The following is a 25869-nucleotide window of genomic DNA, read 5'->3' as shown; positions in this document are numbered from 1 at the left end:
TATGGGGGGCCGAACTTCAACGGGGCGAAACCAACGTAATTCGAAGACTAATTTTAGCCGGTTGAATTCAAACTCACATGGTATTGACCATCTAACCACAAACGCAAGCTCGCATCATCTGAAAACTTCGCAAAGACGTTTTAAGCATGGTTATGTAATTATTCGAATAAGATTAGACTTAGTTAAACATCTAATGATAAAAAAGAGCGAAAGAAACTTTACACAACGTTTCGATGACTCCATGTCATCATTTTCAAGTGAAAAGAAAATAAAATAAAATTTGATAACTTAATATATACCGTGCGAGGTGATAAAACGTAAAAGTAGTGACAATGTGGACGACAGGTGGAACGCACGATTTAACATGGTCTTGAGTAGCGATTTCTTGTACCTTTTATCGACATGACTTTGGTGGTGAAGCAGTAGGCCAGTGTTAGTTGGTTTACGATAAACACTAGTTTCCAGTTTGCAGCCCTTTTTGAGGACTGCCATACCGATAAATGGTAACCTGTTATCGGACGCTAGTTCCATGGTGAAATTTATGGATGGATGACAACTATTAAGCGTTGATAAGAAATCCTCTGCTGCTGGTACATTTTCCATCGTAGCAAACGTGTCGTCCACGTACCTTCTGTAAAATTCAGGGAGCTTGTTGTCTTGATCTAGTTTCTCCTCGATAGAACAGAGAAATGCGTTTGCCATGAGTGGACCCAAAGGAGAGCCCATTGCCACGCCGTCGATCTGTTCATAAAGTTCACCATCAAACTGGAATAGTTGATTCATAGTTGCAACTTCTAGAAGTTGAACCAGGTCAGGCTTTGTAATGCTAAGATTGTGTGTAACATTAAACCAGCTGTCAACAAACGCCTTCTCAGCGATGATTTCGATAGTTTCTTGAAGCGGTACATTAGTGAACAGGGACGTGACGTCAAAGGATACCAGAATGTCATCCCCGTCGATGACTAGGTTTTGAATCTCTTCAGCAAAAGAGAAGGTATCCGATATAGTATAGCGATTGACTGACAGGGGCTTCAGCTTCTCATCGAGCCACTTGGCGAGGGCATAGTTGTAGGTACCGGTGGCAGATAGGATAGGTCTCATTGGTAGTTTCTCTTTGTGTGTCTTTGGGAGTCCATAAAGATGGGCAAGGCGTGAGCCTGCCTGGCAAACACAATCGGCAATCTGCTTTGGCAAAATCTTCCGTACTACAGATTCGAGGTGTTTCTCCTTCTGCAATAGGGGGTGGTAATGCTTTACTGGTCGGCCTCTCGTTCTTGGTCTCTCTAAGCTGACAGGGATGAACTTCGATGTATCATTGACAGATGCTTGACTCAGCAGGTTAACATAATCAGATTTATTCATGATGACTACACCAGTTCCTTTATCTGGCTTCGTGACGACAATGTTGTCAAGTCGTTTCAATTGCTGTATAGCCCTTTGAAGTGGTTTTGGCGGCTTCGGTGATTTGCATTCGATGTAATTAAGTGCGATAGATCGAAGGGTCGCAGCGGTTAACTCTTTCTTGTCATCGGCAAGAGTACGCTCCAGTTTCCAATAGAATTTTTCGAAACTCGCTTGTATATCGATGGCAGATATGCGTTGTGGGAGGGAGAACTTTAAACCTCGGCAGAGAACAAGCTTTTGGAAGAATGAGAGCTTGTATGATGAAATGTTTTGGATGTGCTTGTCGATATCATGATCCTTGATTAATAGCCTCATTATTTTGTTGGTGTGATTGGCCATTACCCTCTCACTGTGTTTCGTCCGTAGGTTTACCATAGTTCTTACGATGCACATGTATTGGAGCGGCGTGCAGTTTAGACGGTTTTACGTTTTATCACCTCGCACTGTATCTATTAAGTTATCAAATTTTATTTTATTTTCTTTTCACTTGAAAATGATGACATGGAGTCATCGAAACGTTGTGTAAAGTTTCTTTCGCTCTTTTTTATCATTAGATATGTAATTATTGTTTCGTTAAAACCATATTTTGGGATGTCTAATGACATTTCCCCGCAAATATTAACTTTACGTAAATTATATTTTGAATTTACGTCACAGACACAATCTGTCGCTCATGCGTCCAGCCGTCTCTCCTTGGGGAGGATACCCGACTTGAGTGAGCGGCGGAAATCGAGCCTACGTAGGACGGCGATGCAAAAAAAAAAGTAATAGAAGACGAGACCAAAAAATATTGAAATTAACGCTCTTTTATTTCTTCATTGTCATAAAACTAATATTAAGTGTTTCCACTATACAGCTACAATACCATCATTATTATTATAATCATTTGAATTGACTTCGGCTTCAGTTTGAAAAGCTACATCATCACAGGAGCTCATCAAATGGAACTTTTATCTCTCATACTTGGCCAAGGAGTCAACCCTTTCCCGAGTAGATTTATCTATACAACGCCTCCCTTGGTAGATTCAGCACGCCCACTGTTGTAAAAGCCCATTAAAACAGAGCTCTCTAACCTTTCAAGGGAAATATGAAACTTTTCGCGGGAAAAACCTGTTCCTAAAATAAATTTACTTTGGAAAGGGTTGACTCAAGGAATTATCTATTGGAGATAGAAGCTTCCCTTGATGAGCTCCTGATTATCATCCCTTCGATGTTGTGGTTTTAATTGACAAAAAACCCAAAACAAACAAGAAACAACTCCTGTTTTAACAAACTAAAAAAAGATAACATGTTGTTTAGCATCAAATTTTCACAGGAATCAGATTCGAGAACAAGGTAAAAACAATCAGAAACATGTGGGCTGGCTAATACCAACATCTTTTTTTCTTTCATTTTCCGGGATTCTCGTCAAAGAACAATTTGCTAAGCTAAGTCCGAGACGGTTAGTTAAAACATGGCGGATCGTCTCTGGTTGATGCCTCCTTGAAACCAACTACACTTCCAATGGACTCACATTCTCTATGTTCGAGTTAAGGTGCTAGCGGATGCGTTTGTGTGGAAAATCCCCGCAGAAAGCCAGTAAAACACGATTATTTGAGATCACGTTTCATTCAGTGCTTAAGTAAAGATGTGACTTGTATAGCTCCATTTACTGAGCCGGTTAAACAGGTATAACAGCTTAAGGATGAACTCCAATCCACACTTACAACTGGTGACCTGTGTCCCGGCAAAGACAGCACTTGATGTAAACTTTTATTCTTTTCTACCTGCAAAATTGAAGACACAAGACACTTAACTTGGGTCTCACAATTCACTTGCGAAATCCTTAACGATCTTGTTGCCACTGTTCGGGTTAAATCACAAGTAGCTTTTCGTGAAGTAGATCATTACGTTATGAGATGCGTTCGATCGTGAGATGGAAACACTGAGGTTACACAAGAATAGTTTTGAGGAGAAACGCCCCTCATCAATTTATGGGTACTAAAAGATTTAAATTCAGTGATGGACAACATGGTTTTTTTTTATTAAAGTGAGCAAACCTCCTTACGGTCGCAAACTGAAAACAGCTTTAAAGATTTTAAAACCAACCTGCTTGCGGAAGCCGCCGTCAAAACAACATAACATTATCATTGCCCAGAGTCAAATGTTAGAATTACCTTATGCACAGCTCCACTTTCTGTACCACACGTTAGTAAGTATTGCCCTTCGGCATCAAATGCAAACATTCTCCCATAAGACGAAGGGGACGACATATATTTGGATCTACTTAGTAAGTGACCCGTTCCTTCTGTTTCACACCACACTACTCCTTCCTGAACCCCAAGATCTGCAATTCTCTGACCCATACGGTGCACACTCCACTGAAAGAACTGCAAATAGACATCGAAGCAAAAGCACTCTTTTAATTACAATGATCAATGACCGAATCTGTACATGTTTCAACACAACAAGAAGTCACCAAATGTTCTCTCAACTTTGGCATCAAAGAGTAATCTGTGGTAGACAGTCACCAACGACGACTTCATGGAGCAACAATCAAGCATGCTTACAATAGTCGCACAGGACTCGTCAAATGATGCAATATTTTGATCTGGATCTTGCTACTTTTTAAAAGTATTCCCACCAATTATCCTTGTTTTTTAGAAAAGCATCCGAAATGGATGTTGATGTTTCCTAGCGTTGCGTACATTTCTTCTGAAAATTACGAGACCGATTATATGTTATACCTTTCCATCTGTTCCCATACTGTAAACAGTTGTCTCATCTGCACTGAATTGCATCGAACACACTTCACCTTCATGAGCTTGCCAACCATTTAAACAGTCAAACGACCTCATATCTATTTTAAAAAAATAGAAATAACCGAAAGGGAGTAAAGATAAGGCGTGCAAGCGAAAACAGGTTGCGCGGTGATCAGAGCGCTCGTCTAACAGATATGCGTCTGATTCCGGACCAAGCACATCTCTCCAAAAGCGTGAAACATCTAGAAGGGGAAAGTACGGCCACCCTGGAAGAGAAAGGCCACTGCCTCCCCTTCTCTTCTCTTCTAAAAGTTTTGAAAAAACGGGTCTTTGAGAAACGAACTTTGAGCGACATATCTGTAACAGAGTTTAGTTTCTTGGTTCTTTCTCGCGCGGGATCCAGTTTAATTTAGTGATAACCTCAAAAGAGCTTCTGAATGTTGGTTTCATATCTAGAAAACCGGATGTACGCGTAACAAAGCTTACTGTTGAAAATCTATTATGATAATTATTCGCACAGACCACACATGAATAGGACTTCCGGCCGACCTGGCTGGTTAAATCCCAGCAGAGCTGATTGGTACCAAAGTACGATTCAACTTCGCGCACTCAAAAAGAAATAACACCAGTTGCCGCGTTGTAATTTAAACGTAAAGTAAGTTTTGTTCCACTAGATATTTAGCTTGTGTGGTACATTTGAATACAATTATTTACCTCAGTGTCGGTCAAAGTGGTGGATATTTAGCTCGCTAAGAATATCCACCCATATATACCTCCATTTCGGTGAATAATTGTCTAAGTTATTGTTGTTATTTTCAAGCTTCCAACTCAAACAACAATTACAATTACCGAACAAGCGTATCATTCCATCAGCTCCGCCTGATATACAAAGTGTTCCATTGTGATTAAATGCTGTACAATTTATACATGTGGCTACTGGCTCCAACCGAAGTTGACGCTGAAAGAAGAAAGTGAAGAACAACGTCATTCTCAGTATTGAAACAAACAAAAATTATCTAAGACAGAAAAATCCAGCCCAACGATTACATCTGAAGAAATTTACTTACTCTAACCTTCATAATTCCTTGCATACGTCTATTACGCCTACTTGTATAGAACTTTACACCAAATCTGCACATTGTGCACCTGACGAAGCTTGCCTAGCTTAAGACAGTAACGTATTTTGCAATAATCATTCACTAGATTAGCCAATGCTACTTGGATGACCCTAACTCACTTCCTATCTGGATGTTTATCAGAGGCGCCAGCTTCAGTTCCCTCACTCTTTATAACATCCCTTTACTAGCATCTATATGGTCTCCGTTCTGGCGAGATCATGCCTGTGCCGAAAAAACATTTTTGTTTGAAAATATCTAGACCATTTGCTGCAGAAGGAGAGTGTATTGTATATCCACATTCGCTTTATTTGGCATTCACATCTCTATTCACGTATTTGAACTTTTTTAAGAATAGCAAATTTTCATCATGTATCCTTTGTGGTGCAACGTCGAATTAAAGAAGTCATCTGCCCTCTCTCAACTCCTATAAAACGGGTAAGGTAAACTACACGAGTCACCAAGCATGCCGTTACTTTGAAATGAAACCCTGTACACCATTCCGAGACCCAAATCTTGACAACACTACGTACACAGTTACATTCATCTCAAGACCTTGCCTATCTAGCAGGCAAAGACTGAAGAAATAATTACCCTTTGGAATAATTAATCACTCGATCACTCCTCCGTTGAGGTTAACAATCCTTACATGAACTGAAATGGCCTTGGAAACTTTACCTCAACCTTCATAGCTTTCATGTCCCAGCACTGCAATACACCGCCACTGCTGTTCGTGGTACTAGAACCCAACATGCTGGACATTTCACTGAACTTTGACTGTGACAACCTCAATGCTGATGTCCCTGATTTCTTGCTTGCTGCTGCTGAACATACAAATGCGCTTCCAGTTGGGCTACAAGACAATGAAACTATCCTGAAATCATAAAAGTAATAAAGCAATTTGTTAACAACAGAGATATTTTTACACATTCCACGTTTTTGTGCCGATCTGAAATCAGGTCACCTGAAGCTAGTTTAATGGTTTACCGCCCACGAGTCTCCTATAGCTTAGTTGTGGAGAATCCGAACTAGTAATCGGAAGGTCGTAGAGAGTTCGACTCCTGCGAAAGAGTATTCGGATTTTTTCCGAGTACAGGACGTCAAGTGACAAATGACACTCAGAAAATAGGAAGATAGGGAAGACAGTGGCCAAACAATAGGGAAAAAAATAGGAAATGTCATCCCAAAATAGGAACAAAATAGGAAACTCTCCTTGAATTCCATCCTCTTAACAAAGCCAACAGCAGCTCTGTTCCACAACCCCCTTGCCTTATTTAATATCTACCAGGCAAGATGGCATGCATCCCTTATAGAACAAGAGTTAAAACTTGTTACTAAGGAAAACTTGTCCTTCACCTACCAAATTAAATCACATACAGTACTTTATAAGCAGGGCTCCAAAAAACCCCCCTCCGGTCATCCGGGACATGTAGATTTTCCCCTCAGGCAAGTAACTTTTTCCCCTTACTTGCCCCACGGAAACAGCCCAGGCAAGCCGTTCGCCGACTATATTTTTGATAATGATTTTAAGAAGAAAGGGTAAATTTTTGGGCACAAGGGTAATCCAGTGTTTAGATGAAGCTTGACGAAAATTACATTTTATAGCGTTGTTTTGCGCTCACGGCTCAGAAGTGGTTGCGTCGCACGTGATCAAAATCTGTCTGATCAAATTTCTTTCAAGGATTAAAAATAGCCGCGTTGCGCACGACAACGCTCTGTGTATTTCTTAAAATTTTAGCAATTTTCTGCGAGCATTTTCCAGTTTCGCTGAACAAAACTTAATTCAACAACGGTATATCGAAGCTGTAGAAATTGTACGCGAGAGACACGCAGACCTTTAAACTCTGTTAACCATCGTTAGCATGCAAAGTGCTAACTATCACTATGGAATTCTTATTATTACTACAGTAACAGGTCACACGATGACATGTCATTGAGAGAATTACTGAACAAATACATTAGGGTGCCATATAAAGGCGTATGAAAACAATCAGTTAAGAAAGCTCATTGAGATTGTATTGGGAAAGCAGATAATCGTGATAGAGTATCTGACAATGTAGGGTACACACTACTTCAATGTGATTATAACAGTGTTCATTCATGTTAATTATTTCAAACCGTACAGCTTCATAAAGACAGAACAAAGAAGTTAAAAGTTGTGGAAGTATTACAAAAAATGAATATAATGGCGTAAACATGAAAGTGATCAGCACTAAAATGACTACAGTCAAGATGGGTTTATTACATTAACACACACCTGTAGACAAGTATGACTTCCATTTTGGGTTCATGAATTTCAGAAGGTTATCTATCATTCACACAGGTTATAAAAACTCCCCCTTTTTTGACAGAAAGCTTTCTTTTTTTTGAAGAAATTAACAATTTTATTAAGATTTTTATCTCAAATGTTTCAAAATGTTACCCTGCACTAAGAAAGACCCTAAAAAATTGGAAAAAATTGGAATTTCTTGAGAAAATAGGAGAAAATAGGAAGAAGGGCAAAAAATAGGAAAAAATAGGAACTTGACGCCCTGCGAGTATTTCCGAGTACTCGCAGCCCTTCATTTCATCTACCGAGATTCAGTAACAATTTCCACCTCAGTTATTCATTTCAATTAAAGCGAGAATGCACCGTTTCGACAATTTCAGTGCTAGCATTATAGCGGAACAATTGTCATAGAACCTAGTTTCATGGACTACCGTAAAGACTCATGTATAAGCCGCACCCCCAACTTTCAAGCATAATTTTTGAAAGATGTTCGCAGATGTTAACAATAAACTTGAAAAAATCTAATGTTGTCTTCATTGCTAAAGCCCACAGTTGAAATGAAAACGACGGAATTTGCACGAAAAAAGCGCAGGAGAACGACGCAAAACGTTTTGCTTGGTAACCACGCAGTCGAGGGAAGTCAGGACACGGAAAACGTTCGCTTTCGCATCAGCTGTGCATGGATATCATGTATGTCAAGACATCGATCAGAGAAAAACTTGTTGCTAAACTAGAGTTTAACAACCCCATGGACAAACACGTCGTGAAAGTAGTGAAGGGCAATTAAATGGTCGGCCATTTGCCTCGCGAGTTCTCCCGAATAGCGAGGTATTCTTCTCAGTGTTGAGGTAATCGGTCATAGACCACATTGTAAGCAGCTGTGCGGAGGAATGGAGATTCCATGCCAGTAAGAATTTAACTACTCAAACAAAGTGCAAATTAAACGCTTGAAAGAACTACTGGCGAGCAAGATATAGGTTTAGGACATAAAGATGCAAACAAACGGGTCCTTCAGGAGTCACCATTTCTTCCGAAAGAAGTGATCAACAACAGGTTCTCAGTTGAATTTGTGACCCCTACAAGCCAGTTTACTCCCTCTGAAAGCAAAGGTCTCGTGTATAAGCCGCACCCGCGAGTTTGGTTGAAAACTTCAGCAAAACGGTAGCTCAGTGGTAGAGCATCCCAAATAGTTAATGGAAGGGTGAAGGTTCGACTCCTGCAAGGAGCACTTTTTTTTTTTCGAGTATCCCTGAGTTGGCATCAAAAAAAATAATAAAATCTCCTCATTCGATGCAACTGGTGATAGTGATTGTTAAAAAAGCTCTCCTCCAACAATCACATCCAAACAGCTCTCATACCTCAGGTGACCACAAAACATTTTGTATGTACTTTCTTTCTTTTCCAAAAAGTAAGCTGGCCTCGAAACAAGACATACAGTGTAAAAAAGCATAAGCAGTGATCATTGGGTTACATTTAATTTTTGATTCTTTTAACAAGTTCAGATTTTTCGAGTACAGTGTATACCCAAGCCACATTGCCCTGACAGAAGTGTATGCCCCTTTTTGCCCCTTTTTGCTGTGTAGTGACGCAAATTTAGTTACAATGAAAGTGATTCTAATGAGATCATCGCATCCGTTATAACGACACTGGCATAAGACAATATAGCCAATTGGCTTTTTCGCTTAAAGTAATGATCGAAATGGGGTATCTAATGTAAAAAAGAAATTCTTCAAAAGGATTAAATACTGGCGGAGAAATGGCGGTTTTACGTTTTGGCCGGAAGTAAAACTTACCCGTTTGATTGACAGTCTTAGCGCTGTTTTCTCGAATCGAGAGCGATTTTTGTACGAAACCTTCACATTTTTTAAACACTATTTCGACAACGTTCTATAACTTTTCACTGCAACTGAGCATGGAAAAACGCAGACACGTTTTTAGTGCTTTGGGTCGGGAAACGCAGGAACAAAATAAAATGGCGAAGAGAAAAATTTGCTTTGAGGTGATTCGGACGCTCGCATTTAGAGGTCGTGAAAAATTCGACAATTCATTTAATTTGAAATTCTTGATATGGTTTGATACCCAGCTCTATAAGCTTTAATTTGATATAGGGGTTTAGGTATCTACAGTTTAAACCGGACGCGCTACATCGCTTGGCTTTTTATCTTAAGTGACCTCATTCATTTTAGATATGACTACAACACCAGAAACTCCATTTCCTTGTCCTTGGAAAGAAAGTAGGGGTTCTCTCTCCTTCCAAGTCACTGTTTTAAAGGTATCAGTAACGTCGGTAGTTCCTTCAGCAACGAGGCTGGTATCAATTTAAGCCGACGGTGCACCCTCCCTTTGACAGGAAAAACGAAACAGACGTTGAAGTCACCGAGGATCGAACCGGGGACCTCTTGCTCCAAAAGCCGCGCATTAACCAACTGAGCTACGCCTGCCTCAGAGGCTCCTAAAAAGTGGAAAACTGGTTGTAATTTGATGTACGGCCATGCAAGGAAGACGAACGGGTTTAATACGAGGTCGACGTCAAAGACTGCTTTGCATTGGGGATAGTTAAAAACTGACTCGTGACTTGAAAACGGTTCGAACCCATTCCCCTATCATTGCACTGTCATGGGTCAAATTATGACCACTTTTCCCATCTTTCAAAGCCAATAAAAAAAGTGATTTTTCAATAAAAGGGTATCAAAACAGCACAATATATTTGGGACGATTTTGGAGAATAATTGCAGTGGAAAAGGTTGTTAAGGTGATAGGCGCTTTAAGTCTTGGTCGAACCAGATTTGAACCCAGGCCCACTGATGAGTCGTCAGATTCTCTACCTACTGAGCTAACCTACCCACAACTTTTAGGCCACTTACATGTAGAAGACACCTGCAAATAACTCACCTTGGATACTGAGACTCAGTTGAAACGTCACATATAGTCTTCTTGTTCTCTGTGTCATAGAATCTAACTTTACCATTCCCAGTACCTAGCAGAAGCTTTTAACAACACAGAAAAAGAAATGTGTATCAACTTACATGTAAGTCATAGGTTGTAAAGAGCAACCAGTGCTTTATGTTGGTCGCAGGGAAAACAATATTATAATAATGCTCTGGTTTAGTTCATTTACGTTTTTATTTGAAACTCCGAAGCTGCCCCTGCAAATATAATTATTTTGTTTCAGCTAATCACTTAACTGACTGAAATCAACTCATTCCCTTTTTACTCATCCTTTCTTCCCAGTTCATCAACATTGTCTTACCAGTCTGTCAGGTTTTGGAGCCCACTCCAGTGCCAATAATGGTGATTTAGACATCACAGTAGCACAGGTCTGGATATCAGGATGGTAAGTCCAAACTCTACAAAACAGAGCAAACATTACATAAATCAAGTTACAGAAACAATAACACGGGTCTTTTTATATCGCTGACTCTGAGTGTAGCCCTGTAGCTAAACACACACTTACTAACACCGGCAAATCCTATGGTAAAAACACTGGTCTTCCAGCTCTTTTTACTCTTTTAATTTCTTCTACTGCCTGGAAAGAGAATTGGCATTCCTAAAAAAATCGCAGCTGGAGAAGGGGCAGGAATTAGGCACAGGAAGAAAAAGGAAATATCTTCTTTCCTCCTCTCTAATATTTTTTGGCTTCCAACAACCCTCTCTCTGTTGCATCAACAAAAATGCATCAGATTGCCAACTAAAGTGTGTTTAGGATGTTACAAAGTGGTTACAGTGCCATTTATGACACCACTGCTAATCACTTGTTTCATGCAAACCATGTCAAGCAACATAGATGTTGTAGAACGTACTTTACAATTCCATCTGCATCGGCACTACCAATCATTCTTCCACTTGAGGAAAACCTACAATGAACTATTGCAGAATGGTGCTCCTTGTAACTATCCTGTGAAAAGAAAAACACCTCTAGATCAAAGGTTAAATTTTCTCATTTGAATATTTATATATCCATAAGATTCTATACGATTGTCACTCATTACCATTACACTACATGTAGTGTTATTGTGTTAATGCAAAATTGGTGACACACCCTCTTACGATGAGCAACCCAATTTTCCAAAGACCATTTCTAGCGAGAGCTACATAAAAAATTAATAGCAAAAACTACTAAATTATTGTCCTTTTTAGAGTTAAAAGTTAAAGTGCTTAAAACCAATCCTAGTTTTTGCCAAAAAGCTAATTTCTTAATCATTTCTACTCGCTCATGGATTCTTTTGTCCCTAGGAGGTTACCCACTGATAAGTAAAATCGTCTGGCATTAGGCAGCATAAAATCTGTCGTTAAGAGGCATTTTGAGAGGGAAGGGGTCCAAGATACCATAGTTTTTAAATGGAAATAGAAGTTATTAGTCCCTTTTTCCCTTAAGAGGTTCTCCATTGACAAGTAAAATCACCTGCCATTAATAGACAGTGTAAAATCAACAAGTGGCCATTTTGGGAGGGAAAAAGGGAAGTATGGTGAGCAAGATCAACTGTCAATTTACATTCAAGAATTTCTCATGCTCCATCCATATATTTGCTCCTCTGTGTACAAACGAATATGTAGATTTGAACATCAACAATATAATATTAATATTGAGACTCATGACAAATAAACCACTGATTATAAATCTCATGTGAATTTTACAACAGTGCACTTAATTTAATCTTTAAAAGCATTACGGAAATGCAATATCTTGCGAGTAAGACTTAAATTAGATGATTTGGTGAAACTGAAAGAGGATTTTTCAGCTCTTTACGACCTCAAGTGGGCTTGTGCCACACCCTAATATTGATGAAATAAGCTTCTCTCCTCAAGGATATATTTGCCTTGTAATTAAACTTTTCAAAGTCACATGGAATCTCAAGGCCGACAAAGCACCCCAGAGCTTACAAATGGAAATTAAGTTCTAATGAAATGCAAAGCTGTTGTATAAATTATGTGCTGTGTTGTATAGTGAATTGACACTGTCACAGAAACAAATTTGCACTAAAAATACAGTGTACACTTAATGAGACTTTTACAAAAGACTGTGCACCCAAGTAACATTGCAGCCCAGCATTTAAAATGTTTTGCTTACTTCACACAATTAAGACAAATTATAAGAATTATAAGCATAATAAAACTTTTCGGCATTTGCTTAAATTGTCTGATAGGTGTGGCAAATAAGCAATGTGTTACTTCTGAAGCCTCACACAATGACCCAGATCAAAAAGACCATCAATCACAATCATCGACATCAATCAGTCCCACATTAAATGGCAAAAATAATACAAGCACCTGACTGAGGAAAATAAAAGGTTTGGACCTGATCTCCTCGCTACCTGAAAGAGCAAATTACGGATACAACTAAAATAAGTGATAAGTGACATGTATTGTATAAGCTGGGAAATTTATATTCAACAAACAGTACTGCAATGGTCGAAAAGTAATTCAAGACGATTTTCATCATCTGTGATAATCATTTAGCGAAGTAATCCTGATCTGGTTATGATAACAAATTCAATTCAAGCAACGTGTTGACCAATTGTTGTCTTAGTCAACGCACCACCGACATGCAACCAACGTGTCAGCCAAAAGGTAAAGACAGGACAACAGTTATAAATATGGTAAGACCCTTGGTGGGATACATGTATCATCATAACTTTCATTTCCAGCCACATCTTGGCAAGGTGTATCCCTTTCACCCAACTTTATTACCACTTCTTCTTCAGGTTTCTCCATGACCATCCTTATTCTTGCACTAAAGGGTGTCTTGCTTCCATCTTTACAAAAAATACTTGCAGAGAGTAAGCCCAACCACTTTTATGAGGCATGCTGACCAAACTATACCTCAAGTGTTATGTTTTGAATGGTTTTATAAGGGTTTTCATTGGCAAGAATACTGCTAATACTTGTTGGGTCGTGTCGTACCTCACTGAACGGGCTTCTGGATTGGCCAAAAGAACAACAGAATGGACAAAGACAACAATGGATTTAGCACAGAAAACAATAGGAAGTACGACACTACACAGCCAAAGAAATATAGTGTTCAACAAGAGGTACCCAAAATATCAGAAACCCTCTATTTGGTAACACTGTACAAACTCTTCTAGGTATCACATGATGGTTTATTCCCCGTATGAAATTTTTCAAGGTGAATAGCAATAATTATTTAAATATTAACAAATGCAAGGTTGTCATACCTTCCCCATGAACTGTTTTAGGGTGTCCCCCATCTATCAAAGAAGAAACAAAATGAATTTTAATAAGCAACTCTTGCTTTGAAAGGGATCTTGAAGAGCAAATGTGTTCTATTTGAACACAGAGATCTGGACGCTTGCAATAGAGACTAAAATGCTATCATTATCTTCACAACGTTAGTTCCACTGATTACCACTGGCATGAAACCAGCTATATAATTCCAGAGTTCCTACAAAGATTCCAGTTGTAATGCAAACACACCTTGCCATGTTGCTTCTTCTGATCTTTCTAACCCTCACCAGAAAAAAGGCATTTATTAGCAGGGCCATAGCAAGTACGAGGCAAACTGAGGCACTTGCCTCAGTCGTTTTTTCGTGATTTTTTTATAAAAATAAAGCATGATTCCAGTGTTCTCTTTAAAATGTACTCACCATAAACACCTACAAAGAGAATTTAACCATGGACATTGCCTCAGTCATAATTTTTTTCTGGCTACGGTCCTGATTATAAATTCCCTCTAGCTTCCCTCTTAAATTCCCTGTTGATAAGCCACCTCTAACTCAAATGGCTGGTCATCATTAGTATTATTATTATTATCAACTGTTGTTGTTCTCCTTTTTTTATTGTACCTGCTTTATCTTCATGTCTTTCAGTTGGAATGGTTTTACCAGTGAGTCTTCCAGGCAATGTTTTACTTCGCTGAATTGATGGGTCAATCTTTTCACCCTCCTCTTGGATGACATCCCCATGATCTAAGCTTTGAGTTTTGGTCATAACATTTCGTACTGGCTTGGATAAAGTATCCTCTTCATTTGCAGCTGAACAGGTTTGCATATCATCTTCCTGTCCTTGAGGTTTGTCAAATGATACAGATGCACTAAGGAATGATGATTTCAACTGCTCATCTTCAAGCCATGACAACTGTTTTTGCTGTTCATGCAACAACTGTTATTTGGCAAAATAAAACCAGGAAACAAACAGCTCAACATCAAAATTAATACTAAAAGCTTGAACCTACATGTACTACTGCAAGGGGATACAATTCATACCAGTATTAATTTTGTATTATTTTATTCCTTACAGTACCTAGAATAACAAATTAAACTGATGCATCGTTTTATTTCACATCTCCTCATTTTTTTTACAGACATCATCATGATGGGATAAGTAGTGACATAATTTCTTGCAGCAAAGGCTACTTCTTACATGTAATATTCACTGCACCATTCCACTTTCCCTGCACCATACAAAGACCTTTTTGGCAGGCACATCAATTATTAAACCTTATGGGTTTACCTGTTCCAAATCAGAAGGTCTAACACACACAAGAGTAACAGGTCAGTGCACATTATTTTTACTGTACCACAGATAAAGACACAAGACCAACATTGTCTCCAAGCCCTAATCACTCTTAAACGTTATTTCATGTCTATGGGAAATGTTTGGCATCAGTGGAGCAAGCATCTCAACTCCTGATCTGAGGAATGTGACCCGTGTCTTACACCCACCTGTTCCAAATGTCATTAAGCCGAATCTACCCATAATAATTATACTGAAACCAAATTTAGATCTTCTTTGGCTGGCCCCATGCCAACAAATTATTTGCCCTTACATGTATGAATGATTAGTACTAACTGAAGCAAGAAATACAGGAAGGGATCGAAGAAGATTTACATCATTTTGAAATTATTTCACTTTGAACTACATGTACATTGTACAGCGTACACATAATTTATTCAAACTCAGCCTGCAGTTTTGTATGAGGAAGGGACTTTTCATTTTCAGAATTTGTTCAAGACATGTACTGTGTACCTGCATTATCACACTGTAAAATTGTGTATTTTCAAAACCGTAGATCTATGATAACTTACATGATGATCAAAATAGGAGTGGTTTAATCACGTCATTAAGTTCTTAAGTCCAGTGTTTAGCAGACTGAGCGCAACTTTCCAACTTAATTCAGTGTTTATAACATATTGTGATATTAATCCTGAGGAGCAGCATTAATTGTCTGTATATTCTGAGACACAATTGCAAGTGATGTTGAAGTTATAGAAAGGAGCAAGGGGACACATCATGAAGGTGTCTTGAAAACAAAGACCCTTAAAGACCCTAAGACCCCAAAAAAACTCGAAAACAAGAAAGTAACACAAAACCCTCAATTTCGCTAACCCTACAGTGTACATGTAGGCCAAAAAACCAACTTTAGGCCTAGCTAGGGTTAGCCAAATTGAGGGTTTTGGATTACTTTCTTCATTTTCGAGGTCTTATGGTCTTTTCAACACACCCAGTTCATGATGCTAATTGAAATCTGCATGCATCTATTAAATGCATTTCTGGAATAATTATCTCTAATTTCACTCAACCCCATGTGATTACTCACATGTACATGTACACAAATGAGAAAAGTAATCACTCCTAAAGTGCATTCGATTGACCGTATTCCAGAATAAGAATACATGGAATATAAGTTAGAAATCCTTCGTTTTTACGGAGATTCACATTAAAACTGTCAAACATCCACTAAAACGCTATTTTAAACATATTTTTATTTTGTTGCTGCTTCGGAACGCGCCAAACATACCGTTTTAATCATTACTCCACATATTCTTATTCCAGAATAGGGTCAATCGAACGTGCCCCTAACTAAAATGTATAAGGTCTGAATCTTAGCTGAGGTAAAGTGACACAGAAATTACAACTAAGAATGTGCAATCCCTTCTCTTTTTTTGGCAAGCAAATTATCTGCAATTAAAATACTATTTGTCATTAGCAATGGCTTCCTTAAAAATCCTTTCAAAAACATGGGCCCTGGATGTTTTTAGTTATAGTGATCTGAGCATTCCTTTTTATGCAGGTTCACTTCAAACTCATCCCTTGGTATCAATACCTGTATCTGTTGTTGTTGCCGTATCAGTAACTGTTGTTGTCTTTTCTGCTTTGTGTGCAAGTTTTCTCCTTGAGCTGGTTGCTGCTGCTGATGCTGTAGTTTTGGATCTTTGCCTTTCTTGTTTTTGTCCTGCTTATCTTTGAATAAACTAGAAAACCTTTTCTGCATGGTAGGTAAGAACTTTTGTGGTCTGCTGCAAGAGAAGAGAATTTAAAAACAAGCAAAGTGGCCATACTCTTCTCATAAGAAGACTTTGTCCGACTGTGTTTGATAAAGCTTCTCAAGTCCGACACAGAATGAAAAAAGTGAAGAATTTTCTTATACCACCCTCAAGTTTGTTTTTCATCACAGGATGACAAAGTCCACTACATTCTAAAACCTTTTTCCCCAAAGAGCTCTTTATAACTGAGGCTTTCCATTATAATCTCATTAAGCAACCATTAAACTTTTGGCATTTCTTTAGCCAAAACTCAAGCAATAAAAGACACCGAACTCCTTCAACAAGTTGATGCCAATAACACAGTCAAATATATAATTCGCAGGCTAAACTACATGTAATGGTCGATCTAATATATTGCAACTGCAACTGCAACTGCGACTGTGACTGCGACTGCTCAAAACTTTTCTTGTCATTTACATGTAACAATACAAGCAAGCTTCAAAAACAATTTTTGTACGGCTTACAATGGTTTTGATGCAACCCTTGCATAGGATTGTTTACATTGCAAAGGTTAAAACTAAATGCAATAAATACAATAAAGAGAGGTGCTGAAGGCCCTGAAGAAATGTAGGAAGGACCATAATTTACACAATTTGAGGAATTTCAAGCAAGAAAACAACCACATGTATATATTATATATCATACCTAGAGACAACAAAAAACTCATCCACATCGTCCTCCTCAACAGTATCAGATCTGCATGTACGACTCTCTACTAACTCTTGCTCCAATTTTGACTTCTGCCATTTAAGGTTTCCTACTTCTTCAGCTAAAGATACTACCTGTTCTTTGAGCTTCAAAACCTCCTGTTCCAACCGGTACATTTTACCACGCTCCTCATCATACTTCAGAAGGGTTGGCATCGGTGTTGACAGTTAAGAAAGTGTATCATGAAAGTGAGTTATCTACACAGTTTGTGAGTACTTCAATAACCTGATTTCCTTGATCCAGGTTAATTAACTAACATTTAAGACAACATAAGGGATTTAATTACTGCTGTAACTGACCAATAATTATTACTGGTCAGCTCACTGGATACATGTAGTTACCAGACTTTGAAGGGTTAGGATAAGGTAAAGTCCCCCTGCCCCTCATATCATAAACAGATAAAGGGAGGTTACTCTCTTTCCTGTGTTACCCGAAAATGGTCCTCATATACAGTGTATTTGCAAAAAAAAAACCTTGTTTTCATGTCCCATTTTACTTTACATGTATCTCTCTTACTATGAACACCAGTAGACAAGCCACACTCGTAAATGAGAACCACCCCAAGTTTAGAACCTCAACATTTGGGAAAAAGTATTTTAATGAAAATAATACACCTGAGGCCATGCCACATTCACTATTTGCACAATCCCATAATACACCTCTATTACCTCCCAAAACTTTTGCATAACCATTGTTTGAAATTTCTCCTGGGACATGAGGTGTATTATGGGATTTGTGCAAGTAGTGAATAGGATTGATCACCCAATTTGCAGAAATGCACATATTTGCTCTCCAAATTAATTGTACCTAAAGAATACCCTATGTCAACTTGTTAGGAAACATTAATGCTGTTCCCGGTGAATGTTTCCTCCAGCATTTGTTCAGTGAAAGCTATTGTCCATAATCTCGACAACTCATTGTGAGCAAGTTCAATTGTTTGTTTACGTACTTTGCTTAGTAAACCCGAAAAAGAGGTTCCAGACTGAGATTCTGTTCGTGGATACCATGTGTTGACATTTGGAAGCCATCCAATGGTGACAAACTCGCTTGTGAAAGGAGCTTCCTTGTCTGGTAACCTTCACCTGTTCAAGAAAGGCGATTCTAGGGGGTTTTATGGGTCACGATAGAGATTCACAGATTTATTCCGGATTAGGTGGAAGGTGCAGGTGGCAGGTTGCAGGTTAGGGTTGCAGGTCATTGTTTTACAACATTATTGTTTTACAACCCAAACCTTTACAAAAATGCTAACCTTAGGCTTCAACATAATCTAAATCATAGTGTTCAGGTTTAATGTTAGCATTAGTAAGGTTTTGGTGAAACAATGACCTGCATCTAACGTGTAACCTGCAGTTTACACCCTCCAGATTTATTCTGAGATGTTCTTATAGATAAGCTGTACAACCAATTTCGGACAAAATTTTAAAGTAAAAAGATGCCGCTTATCTACCGGTGTTTACAGTAATTTTTATCTCTGGCATTGGCTAACAGTGCCATACACCCTGTGGGTATGTGTCCAAGTGAGCTACATGTAAATAAAAACCTTGAGTAAGATAAACCTAATGATGACCGTGATGTCTTTTAAAAACTCCCCAATCTCACCTTGTTCTGTGACCTATATAATAACCAAATTATTTGAAAAAATCTTATGCTACACCACAGAAAATAATTACTATTTTTGGTAAACCAGGCCAGAATTAGGGACTCAACAATTTGATTATAATAAGCATGAGCCAGCAGCTTGTAGCTCCAACTATCTGTTGAGATTCAAATTTCACTCGGTTTAAAATTTTTCAAACCAGTTCAATTTGATTTTTCTTTGTCTAATATTCATTATCAGAATATGAAACAAAGGAAAATCAAAATAATTTGAAATGGTTAAGAAATTTTGAACCAGCAATACTATCTGTTCCCTTATTTAATAATGTCTATTACATGTATACACACTGTGATAACATGATAATATTATTATTTTATTATCCTTAATGTCATGTGAAATAATCTAATTCTGTCAATGTTTAAATTCAATGAAGGATATGCATATGATGGAAGAGTGTTATCAAAAAGTTGTAAAGTGAAAGGAAAAATGTATCCTGCCATGCTCTCTGAAAGTACATGTCAAATGCTACATTCTGTTCAGGATTCTTGATAAAAGGAATTGCTGTATTAAATGCACAAAAAATTTAATTAATATGGTGTATCATTATTGTAACGCGACGGCACTGCTGCAATGTCCACAAATTTATTCCCAAAACTCAAAAGGGAAACAACATACTTTTCGTCAAGATTCAACACACTTGCACAATCTCTAACCGTAAGTCCCCCTCTTTTGTAGTCATTACTGCATGCACATCGGTTGCGATAGCTTAACACCATCTAACTGTCTCCTCATTTGCTAGCGCACATTACAATAGCTCGCGCATGTTAACTCTAGGCCTTTTTGTTACAATGGTTTTAAAAGGTTTACTGATAATGTTAACCCCTGATAACCCTTACTGAAAACCTTGCTTCCCTGCTGATATTGACCTCAATGCTGCCACCCATTTCATTATAAGCTGAGCTGTGAAGGTACTCTCACAAAAGATGATTTAAACAAGTTTTTCAAAGATCAGCAGCACAAAGGACTTGATATTTTTGGACATAAAAAGACCCTGCCTAAAGGAAATATTATTTGTTTTTTACAAACAGCAATAATTATTTCCTTCACAACATTACATGTATGTCTGAAAACACTGACCAAAACTTACCAAACCATTCTCTCCATTCTGTTTGTGTCTGCAGTTCTGCAGTATACTTCTCAAAAAACTCTACAACCTTGTCATTTTTGGAACTCTGAAGTGCATGAATGATGTAAAGCCTCAACAAGCACATCTCTAGCTTTTTGACATTTGAATAGTGTTGATAGTCCAGCCTTTTGAAAAATCTGTCATTCAAATAGTCCCAAAAGTCTCTAAGACCTACAATGTCATAGCTCAAGATATACTGGTGTAGCTGGTCCACAATTTTATCCACCTGAAAAAAAAAACTACACTAAACCAGTGTTTTGCTCATGAATCATTTTCTGCTCAAACATTTTCTGATCAAACATTATTATAATAGTAACAGATGGATGAGTCTGAGTGATATGTACATGTACATGTATGAACGATATTATTAACTATAGACACTCTGAGTGCGGACTTAAGTGGCACCTGTGTGAAGTCATAACTATATTGGGGGATTGATTTTCAGGGATCATCAATCCCAATTCAATCACTCCAAAACGCAAGTCCCAGCCAGCAGAAGAAATTCCAAAACACCAAACTACAGCAAAAGGGATTTATTCCCAAACTCTTTGACCCTTTCCTGCCCGAGAGTGACTTTACTCTGTCCAATGCCAGACATTATTCTACTTGTCAACGGTTTAAAAAGTTTTAAAAAATTCATGGGAGCCAGTTCAGAGCTACAAATATTGAAGGTGGCTCCTGAATTGGCTTTATGCTGATGACTCCACACTTACGTTTAGTTATTGCTAACATATCATTTATGGAGAAGAATATCATAAAGATTTGGATCAGGTTGTAAAATGGTCGAAAATGAATAAAATGGTCATAAGCCAAAGCAAAACAAAATCTATGTTTGTCGTGGGAAAGCGGTTACGGAAGTGCTTGGACAATATTACGGTAATTCGAATCTGAATCTTTCCTTGAATGGGGCTATTATTGATCAGGTTAAAAGCCATCAGCTTCTTGGTATTCATATAGACCAAGATCTTGACTTTGACATTCAAACAGATGCTTCATGTAAATCATTATCAAATAAGATTGATGATCTTCTCAAGCACAACAAGTCCATTTTTAAAAAGATCACATAAAGTGCTCTACTATCCCAGGTCTACTACGATGCTATCCTTAAACCCTCTTTCCTTTATGGTTCGAGCGTGCGGTCATCTACAAGCAAGGCAAATTTGGACAGCATTCTCAGAATTCACAAGAGGGCAGCAAAAGTGATCCTGAATGCACCTTTTAACTCACGATCCGTGGATTTGTTTAATATTCTTATTGGATTCCTTTTTATAGGGAGTCGCACATAAATCAATGTGCACTCATTTACAACATGCATACGAGGAAGACAAGATATTGTAATTTAATTATTAAATTTGTTTTGTCCTAGATATAGTTATGCTACGGAGGGTGGTCGTTCTTTTACAGTTAGTTCTACTAGGGATTGTGTTCGACGTTCACCTGAGCGCACATGTACCAACAGAAAGACAAGGGTGGGAAGCTCGATTTTGGACTGCTCCAGCACCAAGCCCATTTTCACCAACAAATTCCCATCATACAGCTTTCATATCATGCTCCAGGTCAGCTGAAACCCAGAGATTTCCTCACATACCATTATATCTGAAATCCAACCAAATATCGAAGTGCTAGACCTCAAATAATATCAAAAAATCCAGCATTTGAAGCTCCAAGGATGCGTAGCTGGGTTTTTGCTGGGTTTTTGCTGTCTTCTCCTCTCTGATTGGATGATAAGAAACAATCGTTGGAGCTTCAAATAAATGATCATCCAATCAGACACTTTTGGTAAAAATACTTTTATTAAATGTTATACCGTATTTACCCGTGTATAAGTCGATCCCATGTATAAGTCGACCCCCCATTTTTGACGGCAAAAAAAGCAATTTCTTAATTTCTTTGCTAAATGTTCATGGGATATTAATCTTGCATTCTTCGATTTCTGGAACTGTGGATTCACAAACAATTAAGGGCCTCAAGCGATCATACTTGCACGCAAACACGAGGAATTGTGCCAGGTTACTAAGCCGTTGAAGGATCGCGTTTTATTTGAAGAAACAAGAATGTTTTTTAGAGCTTTCCGCCTTTGAAAAAAGAAAATTTCCAGTGTCTATTTCATATTTGTGCTTGTGAGTATCTTCAACATTTAAAGTAAAACAAATCCTTTTTCATTTCAACTGGGAATTGCTTAATTACATTAATTTTGAAGTCTTTCGTCATTCATTTTGAAGTATTTCGTCCACTGCGTTCGTTATGCCCAACGACCTCATTATGATGTTTATTTTGAATAAATTATTTAGCTGGAACTTGGCTCGAAATCTTTGACCCATGTATAAGTCGAGGACGATTTTTGGAACTTCTTTTGAGGCCATAAAAGGTCGACTTATACACGGGTAAATACGGTAAATACATGTATCTTGGATTTTATCAAAATTATGTGAAAGATATAGATACATGACTTTGTTTTAACGATAACACAGTTTGTCTGGGCTCCCTGTGGGTCACCAAGTTCATTTTTTTTAGGTATAGACAAAATAAAAGGTGTTTTGGAGAGCTTTTATGTTGCCATGGTAACCTAATGTATTATTTCACAATAGTGGACACATTTTGTAAAGCAATAATTGGTGTTTCATATGGTACTATAACATTGCTGTTAGGTGATAGTGTTGTAGCGACAACCCTTCTTATACGAAGGTCTTTTAAAAGTAGTGAAACTGTTCCAGCCACCTTCATTGGAAACTTAACCCGCCAAGAACCATGACAGCGACCAGCAGATGGGTACAGGGCTCAAAATTAACCCTTTTCTTCAGGGGCCAGCTGGCAACTAATGGGACAAATTTCGTCGCCAGATCATAAATTTTGGTGGCCAACTTATTTAATATATGACTTACGTGAGAACAGGATTTTAAATGTTACTTTGCATGCAAGGAAAAAAAACAGCATGAGAAAGACCTCTAAAGCCAGTGTTGTTTTCAGCTTTGTCCTTAGTTCGGTAATGGTGATCTTTAAGGTTATTTGAAATTGAGTGAAGCACAGTCAGTGGGTTTTCCATAGCTAAGGCAAACATGGGTCCTTTATCCTTGCTTTTCACCTCTTCAAAACGTACATGTAGTTCTTTATTCTCCTACAGCTTGCGTGGCAAGTAACTTACCTTTGTTGCGAGTAAAAGCAATACTACACTGTAGAATTGCTCGGCCTAGGCCCCCACACAACCACAATGCTCGTACCAGTGTCCGACCAGGATAAAATAAAAGGAGCGGCTCGTATACGGTTTCAGTAGCCTCTAGAATCAGAGGAACTTGGTTTCTTAACATACTTTTCTACCAATATTTATCTCCACTTTTTAACAGAGGGGACAAGTTCTCCAACACGCTTTATCTTAAGGGTACAGGTTTTGAAGGTCCCATACAAACTTCAAACTCATTATGCGATGTCCAGGTTCATTATCAATATATTATAAATATCAAGCAAGTTCTTGCTGAATCTTCGTCTTCCAGGTGCAAAAATTCACGTAGCCGGCAAGAAGCATACGGTGTTCAAGTGCGCCCACGATCCCATGAAGCCGCTGAAACAATATAGTGCCATCGAAGTACCGAAGTACATTTTGTGCTATTAATTAACAATGTGAGAAACCGATTTTCTTGTAGTATTTATACATTATTTTAGTGGGGAAAGAAGGGTGAGTCGTGTTCTAGCTACCAGTTCCGAACGATTTCATCATATAAAGATTCAAATACAAAAGTTGTCTACTGCTTATCCTGGGTTATCAGAAAAAACATGATTTGCCAGCTGGCAACCAGTTCTGAAAATCTAGTCGCCAGCACTCAATTTTTGGTCGCATTGGCGACCAGTGAGTCGCAATTTCAAGCCCTGGGGTTGTCACATCTCTATTCAGACTGTCATTATAAAGATTTAAAATTACTGTACTTTTCAGAAAATGGTCTTTCTCGTCCCTTTTACCATACTGTATATTTTAATGAGTCCTCCTCTTAGTAGCATGATTCTTGTTATTCTTAGTCCTGATTCAAATGTCGCACCGCTGCCATATCGAGATCAACTGAATAGAGCTTGACTTAAGTTTGACAACAAATTCAGACATTGAGTTTAACTGTGCCGCAATTATTTCACGTTGAACCTGCTGTATTTTGGCTAGCGCACATTGTAGGAATATCTTGCAAATAAGTTCATACATTATAATGTATGCATTTAATTCGACACAGCAGAAATTTAATGTTTGAATTGGTGCTGCATTTCAACCACAAGTTTGACACAACCTGTCAAACTTGCGGCAGAAATTCAACAGGTGATTCAGACGTTGCACTTCTACCGTGTTTAATTTCAATTCAATTCAATTCAGTTTTTATTCAACTCACACAGAATATTATCTACAGAAAGTTAGGATAATTTTACAACATTACTTTAACAAAAATTAATAATGAATACAATACATACTGTAAAAAAGAATAAGAATAATTTAAATTTCCCATAATATGACAAATAAAAGGGAAAAATTAATATATATTAAATACAAGGTGTTACAAATGAACCCACTGGGAAACTCGGAAAAAATCCGAGCCCCAGATGGGATTCGAACCCACGACCCTCTGTGATCTAGTACAGATGCTCTAACCACTGAGTTACTGGAGACTCTATGGTGAGCAAGGGTGAAATGTGGGTATTTGACTCGAGCTGCATCACGCAGCCACAGAGTCAAATATTGACTGATAGTATAGCTCATAACTGCCTCGCATCGTTCACGGGAATGCAGGCAACTGTATTTCAATGATGCTCTCAGTGTGACTGCGCGAGGCAGTTATGAGCTATGCTGTCAGTCGATATTTGACTCTGTGGCTGCGTGATGCAGCTCGAGTCAAATACCCACATTTCACCCTTGCTCACCATAGAGTCTCCAGTAGCTCAGTGGTTAGAGCATCCGCACTAGATCACGGAGGGTCGTGGGTTCGAATCCCATCTGGGGCTCGGATTTTTTCCAAGTCCCCAGTTGGTTCATTTGTAACACCTTGTATTTGATATATGAAAAATTAATATTTGTTAATACCTGGTATTTTATTACCGCACAGAGTTTGGGACACCTAAAAAGTAAACTAATCGAGTAGGTGCCCAAATCAATTATAATAATTATGAGCAAAAGGAATACAGTTAAACAACAATTTTTGTTAAAAAGTATTACTTCTTGTACTAACTACTAACATCAACATAAATTACTTAAGAATCAAATCTACGAAAATACGAACTCAGTTCGACACGGCGCGGTGCACAAATAATTTGGGAGTTTCACTTTTGCGCAAACATTAAGAACTTGAAAGAAACATCCCTAAATTCAACGCCATTCAAAACACACCTTACCCTAAAGCTCTTGTCCTTGTCCGCTTTCAGGTCGGACTCAAAACTCTTCAAAGTGCTTGAAAACCCACGGAAGACGAGGTATTCTTTGACAACATCGTCAACCATAGGCACATCGGCAGCCATGTTGTTTTCTTTCTAATCCTCCATCCCAGCTCCCCGCACACGAGATATTGATCTTCAGTTATTGCATAAACAGTCGTACAAACACTA

General features: G+C 38.3%; 2 protein-coding genes across 4 annotated transcripts; both read right to left on the bottom strand.

Annotated features, from left to right (window-relative positions):
• Window positions 1–288: 288 nt before the first annotated feature.
• On the bottom strand, window positions 289–1743 carry LOC138040359 (uncharacterized). Its single transcript, XM_068886097.1, has one exon. It carries the CDS (start codon window positions 1741–1743, stop codon window positions 289–291), a length of 1455 nt encoding a protein of 484 aa, XP_068742198.1.
• A 451-nt stretch (window positions 1744–2194) lies between these two features.
• Window positions 2195–25791, bottom strand: LOC138043232 (WD repeat-containing protein 91-like). 3 transcript variants are annotated; one of them, XM_068889394.1, is made up of 16 exons: window positions 25660–25791; window positions 20263–20527; window positions 19554–19676; window positions 17456–17675; window positions 16591–16783; window positions 14330–14645; window positions 13703–13735; window positions 12798–12841; window positions 11330–11424; window positions 10780–10876; window positions 10422–10516; window positions 5939–6134; window positions 4995–5103; window positions 4131–4243; window positions 3561–3773; window positions 2195–3170 (listed from the first exon to the last, which is right to left on the bottom strand). In XM_068889394.1, the coding sequence occupies exons 1-16, from the start codon at window positions 25780–25782 to the stop codon at window positions 3015–3017; spliced, it is 2391 nt and encodes a 796-aa protein (XP_068745495.1). In that variant the 5' UTR covers window positions 25783–25791; the 3' UTR covers window positions 2195–3014. The 3 variants fall into 3 exon arrangements, with proteins under 3 accessions (XP_068745495.1, XP_068745496.1, XP_068745497.1); XM_068889395.1 differs by having other exon boundaries at window positions 16591–16780; window positions 17456–17676; window positions 19555–19676; XM_068889396.1 differs by lacking the exon at window positions 25660–25791 and adding an exon at window positions 21739–21880 and having other exon boundaries at window positions 17456–17676; window positions 19555–19676.
• Between the last annotated feature and the right edge of the window lie 78 nt (window positions 25792–25869).

Source organism: Montipora capricornis, chromosome 3, assembly GCF_036669925.1.
Source record: "Montipora capricornis isolate CH-2021 chromosome 3, ASM3666992v2, whole genome shotgun sequence".
NCBI classification, from domain to species: domain Eukaryota; kingdom Metazoa; phylum Cnidaria; class Anthozoa; order Scleractinia; family Acroporidae; genus Montipora; species Montipora capricornis.
The sequence above is the reverse complement of the archived record's forward strand: the minus strand, read 5'-3'. Positions and strand labels throughout refer to the sequence as shown.

Excerpts from the sequence above, each read along its gene's own strand:
- LOC138040359 (XM_068886097.1), bottom strand. The coding sequence starts at position 1,743 with ATGGCCAATCACACCAACAAAATAATGAGGCTATTAATCAAGGATCAT.
- LOC138043232 (XM_068889394.1), bottom strand. The coding sequence starts at position 25,782 with ATGGCTGCCGATGTGCCTATGGTTGACGATGTTGTCAAAGAATACCTC. Across the intron at positions 13,736-14,329 it reads AAGACATGAAGATAAAGCAG|ATGGGGGACACCCTAAAACA; the intron begins GTACAATAAAAA and ends CTTCTTTGATAG. Across the intron at positions 12,842-13,702 it reads TAAAACAGTTCATGGGGAAG|GTAGCGAGGAGATCAGGTCC; the intron begins GTATGACAACCT and ends TTGCTCTTTCAG.